Below are 5,098 nucleotides of genomic sequence, written 5' to 3'. Positions count from 1 at the left end.
TGCGTATTGAACCGTGGATGGCGAACCGTACGCTTCAACATAAAACCTTGAACCGTTGCACCCCTACTAGTAGATCCAAATGTGTATATTGGTGGGGGGGCGGGGCCGATCTATCTCTAAAAAAAAACACACACAAAAACAGATGGCCGATAAGGCGTTCCATTTTGTTGCAGACATTTAGTTTCATAGACCTACCATCTTCTCTGGTTGTTGTCCTAGGAAGTGGTACATCCAAGAAGCTCGCCAAGCGGAACGCGGCAGCTAAGATGTTGTCCCGTATCCACGACGTGCCGGTGGATCTGAGGAGCAGCCACGAGCCTGAGACTGAAGAAGACACCTTCAACATGGTGAGAACCCTCCACGCCACCAAATAACATGCTGTGTATGTTCTCCAGAGGTAGCTGGTGGAGGTAGGAATGGTACTGTATCACAGAATGGAGTGAGGACTGGTATAAAACATGTGTGTTTGATACGATTCTATTCCATGCATTACAATGAGCCTGTCCTCTGATTTTTGCCTCCACTGGTGTTCTTATGATATTATGGTCAAAAGAGGGGCCTCTCTCTGCGTATAAATGACTCTCTATATACAGCAATAATGAAATACTAAAAACATTTGTATGTTGTTGTAGAGCTCTTCTCTCTTTCTCCAAATGAAAGACCACTGTCTGTAATCTCAATGGGGGGGGGGGGGGGGGAGTTTGGTGTCTGTCTGAGGGAAATGGTGGCTCACGAGGTAGAGCCGGCGTCAAATGACTGCACGGTCGGCAGATTGGCGGTTCAAACCCCGGCTGGCCACATATCGAGGTGTCCTTGGTGCAAGACACTTAACCCCAAATTGCTCCCAATGAGCAGGCCCGGCGCCTTGCATGGTAACTTGCCGCCATTGGTGTGTGCATGTGTGTGTGTGAATGGGTGAATGAGAGGCCATTGTAAAGCGCTTTGGAATAAGGTGCTATATAAGTCAGTCCGTTTACCGGTCCATCTGACTCCCCTCACCTCCGCAGCACATAGACATCTGACTCCCCTCACCTCCGCAGCACATAGGCAGCATCTGACTCCCCTCACCTCCGCAGCACATAGGCAGCATCTGACTCCCCTCACCTTCGCAGCACATAGACATCTGACTCCCCTCACCTCCGCAGCACATAGACATCTGACTCACCTCACCTCCGCAGCACATAGACATCTGACTCACCTCACCTCCGCAGCACATAGACATCTGACTCCCCTCCCCTCCGCAGCACATAGGCAGCATCTGACTCCCCTCACCTCCGCAGCACATAGACATCTGACTCCCCTCACCTCCGCAGCACATAGGCAGCATCTGACTCCCCTCACCTCCGCAGCACATAGACATCTGATTCCCCTCACCTCCGCAGCACATAGACATCTGACTCCCCTCACCTCCGCAGCACATGTCAGGCAGCAGGGTGGAGACAGGCAAGTGTAAAGGCCTGGGCTGCACCTGGGACTCGCTGAGGAACTCTGCCGGGGAGAAGATCCTGCAGCTCCGCAGCCACCCGCTGGGCATGCCCGACCACCACAACTTCTGCTCTCTCCTCAACGACCTCTCTGAGGAACAGCGCTTCGACGTCAGCTACCTCGACATAGGTAAGTACCAGTACCACGCAAACACCACCACCCCCTGTCTGCCTGCCTGTCTGCCTGCCTGCCTGTCTGTCTGCCTGCCTGCCTGTCTGTGTCTGCCTGCCTGCCTGTCTGCCTGCCTGCCTGCCTGCCTGCCTGTCTGCCTGCCTGCCTCCCTGTCTGTCTGCCTCCCTGCCTGCCTCCCTGTCTGTCTGCCTGCCTGCCTGTCTGTCTGTCTCTGTCTGTCTCTGTCTGCCTGCCTGCCTGCCTGCCTGTCTGCCTGTCTGCCTGCCTGCCTGTCTGCCTGCCTGCCTGCCTGTCTGCCTGCCTGTCTGTCTGTCTGTCGTCTTTTGAATTCAATCCTCCATATGTCTTTGACGAAGTGAATCACTGTTTCAGTCAAATGTGGCTACTACCCCCCCCCCCCCCCCCCCCCCCCCTCAGTGTGTCAAGGAAGTAAGCTTTTGGTGGAGTTACTGTATTTCTTATGCTGAATGTTCAACTTTGCCATTAATTCAGTCTTAAACATGATGACCTGATGGAGGTCTGTTGACCGAAAACGTTGTTATCCTTCCACGATAAAGATTCTTTGTTGTCGCACTGAGAATCTGGAGCAAGCTTAGGAATGCAAACTTACAGCACGCCATGTCCTATAAACCCCACGACACGTACAGTACCAGTCAAACGTTTGGACACATCTTCTCATTCAATGGTTTTTCTTTCTTTATATTTTATTTTCTACATTGTAGATTAATACTGAAGACATCAAAACTATGAAAGAACACATTATGGATTTGTTGGGCTTTTTTATTTTTTTCTCCCACGTATTCCAGAGAATACTGGACGGTGTTCACAGTTTCCGTTTCCACTCTCACACACACACACACACACACACACACACACACACACCAAGCTGAGTGAGAGAATGCCAAGAGTGTGCAAAGCTGTCATCAAAGCTAAAGGTGGCTACTTTGAAGAATCTAAAATCTAAAACATATTCTGGTTTGTTTAACACTTTTTTTGTTTACTACATAATTCCATATGTGTTCTTTCCTAGTTTTGATGTCTTCAGTATTAATCTACAATGTAGAAAATAATAAAAATAAAGAAAACCATTGAATGAGAAGGTGTGTCCAAACCTTTGACTGATGCTGTACCTGTAACAATGATCTTACCACACCAGCTATATTTGACCTCACAGCTCCATGTACAGTAATTCCTCTGAATCACATGGCACCGTTTGTTTGAAGTGAGATTTACATCAAATCGGTACGATGGAGATCTTTACTTTCTTTACATACAATTTTGGCTCAAGTGTTGACTGCATGGTTCTTGATATACTAATGTTAATCGATTTCTTATTTCATTAGACTACAGACAGTCCTTAGTTTAAGACCAATAGACCTTTGCAAAATAAGCTTTTGCTCATGGGTGTGGGGAGGTAATCAGGTCATTTCTTGACTGACTATTGCACCCACCTAGCTCAAGAGCTCCCCCCAGAGGTTAAATGAGGAACCTTTTAACACGGGGGAACTGTTTGTGTTACAGAGGAGCGCAGTTTGAGCGGCCTTTGCCAATGTCTGGTGGAGCTGTCTACCCAGCCAATCACAGTGTGCCACGGCTTTGCCCCCAACCTGGATGCCGCCCGTGCCAGCGCAGCCCACAATGCACTGCAGTACCTCAAAATCATGGCCGGAGGAAAGTGATATGGCGTACTGGGGCTGGCGACGCATCTCCCAGCATGCCCTGCCCCGAACTCTCTCTCTCTCTCTCTACACAGGAAAGCCACCACTGATGGTGGAGGAGGCACTTCAGATAGTGGTTGATTAAGGAAGTGACCAATGCTCTGTTTTTACCCTGGAATCACACAGAAGAGATTTTACGTTGTTTTTCCCCCCCCTCATTCCTCCCCATCATGGAATCCCTCTGTGGATCTTATTAATTCCTAAATACCATTGAGAGATAGCCGCCCCCCCCAGTGCTTCGTTATGGCGCCCTATCCAGACAGAAGGACGGTTCAAGTCCCCTGTCCTGCCAGTTCTAACAAGCTGAGAGACAGGGACTACAGCCATGGGCACTTGGCTGTAATTGACATGTTTATATTTTAGCCTTGGTTAAAACCCTCCAATGATTTGACTGGGGGAAAAAAAGGGCCATTCTGGCCTTTTCAATTCTTCATACGTTGTTGACCTAGAACCTGTTTCCATGGTGACCCGAATAACTGTCTGATTTTTTGTTTGTTAATTTGGTCATTGAAAAAATAATTCGTTTTTAAGAGGTGATAGCAATTTAACAAATTGGAAGTCGGCAAAACTCTTCCTGTTTATCATTCTGGCCTCGTTTGTCGAATTTTTACAAAAGTGTGTCGTAATTTGCACAAATCATTATGAATTTATAATCCTCTTTTAAAACGTGAGTAGTAACTGAAGTGTAAAATGTAATTACATATGGCCATGACATTTAGATTTGGGTTTAAGTTTATGTTGGGTACTTACTTACAATGTTCCCACTCAGACCTCATGCATTTCAGTGACCCGTTGGTGAGTACAGTCGATGGTATTTGGGGTTCAAGTCTGTTTTTTTGTTTTGTTTAGTTTTTTTGCAGACCAACTAGATTACATGGAGTACACACTGTATAAGCAACAGAGTTAGCTGCCGTGTTTTGACTAGGTTCCTCTTACGGACACCAAGGGGGATGTTCTCTTTGTCAGCTGAACTGAGCTGATGAAATACACTGACACACAGGGGGTCTTGCCTATCCGCGTTCCATACTCCTGCAGTAGACTGATGGGCGTCTTGCCGGGGTTCACAGACAGCAATTGCTCAATACTGACAGAAAGGATATACTGGACTTCCGAACCTCCCCTTTAACACCGTCTATGAGACGGTAGTGTCTTACCCTATGTCAACAGCGCGTCTATCATGGTCCTTATTGACAATGATCTTACTCTGAAAAACATGGTTGTGTTGTTCAGAATGTTTTTAGGTAGAGCACTCATTGAAATGAAACAGAGTCCCATTTATACATTAGTATTGTTACTGCTTATCTATTAATTAGCTGTGGTCATGGTGATGGCTGTGTGAGGTTAGAGAGCCAGCCAAGTTGAGAATCAGCTGATGTTTCCAGTACTGGCCAGTACAATAGCACGTGTAGGGCCTTTCACACTGTGCTTAGCCCAGGCATAACTAGCTCCCATAGCCCTGGGCTAAGAACACGGGCTTGTTCACACTGCGTATGTCTTGGTTCTCATGGGAGAGTGTGTGTGACATCAGACATCAAAACAACAACAAGTGCTGACACAGTGCATGTGCACTACTCCGTGCTTGGTGGTTACTACTATGTTTCACACGGTGCAATCACTCATCCAGACCTGTCGACTAAAACATTTCCTCATCTACCTCTGTTGTATTATGCATTTGGATTATTCTGGGCCTCATTTTCAGTGTTTTATTCCCCCCCCCCTCCCAAAAGAAGAGTTTAAAAGAAAATGTTAATAATATGTATGAA

General features: G+C 47.2%; 1 protein-coding gene across 1 annotated transcript in view; it reads left to right on the top strand.

Annotated features, from left to right (window-relative positions):
• tarbp2 (TAR (HIV) RNA binding protein 2) overlaps positions 1-5,098 on the top strand; it is a 9,629-nt gene extending 4,531 nt beyond the window's left edge. The window contains exons 5-7 of the mRNA XM_080548089.1: positions 220-347; positions 1,416-1,614; positions 3,139-5,098. Coding sequence (XP_080404215.1) covers positions 220-347; positions 1,416-1,614; positions 3,139-3,296 — 485 coding nt within the window. The 3' untranslated portion in view covers positions 3,297-5,098. The remainder of the gene's footprint in view (positions 1-219; positions 348-1,415; positions 1,615-3,138) is intronic.

This window comes from Nansenia antarctica (assembly GCF_963989245.1).
Source record: "Nansenia antarctica genome assembly, chromosome: 18".
NCBI lineage: Eukaryota > Metazoa > Chordata > Actinopteri > Argentiniformes > Microstomatidae > Nansenia > Nansenia antarctica.
This window is presented reverse-complemented; position numbering and strand designations above follow the sequence as displayed.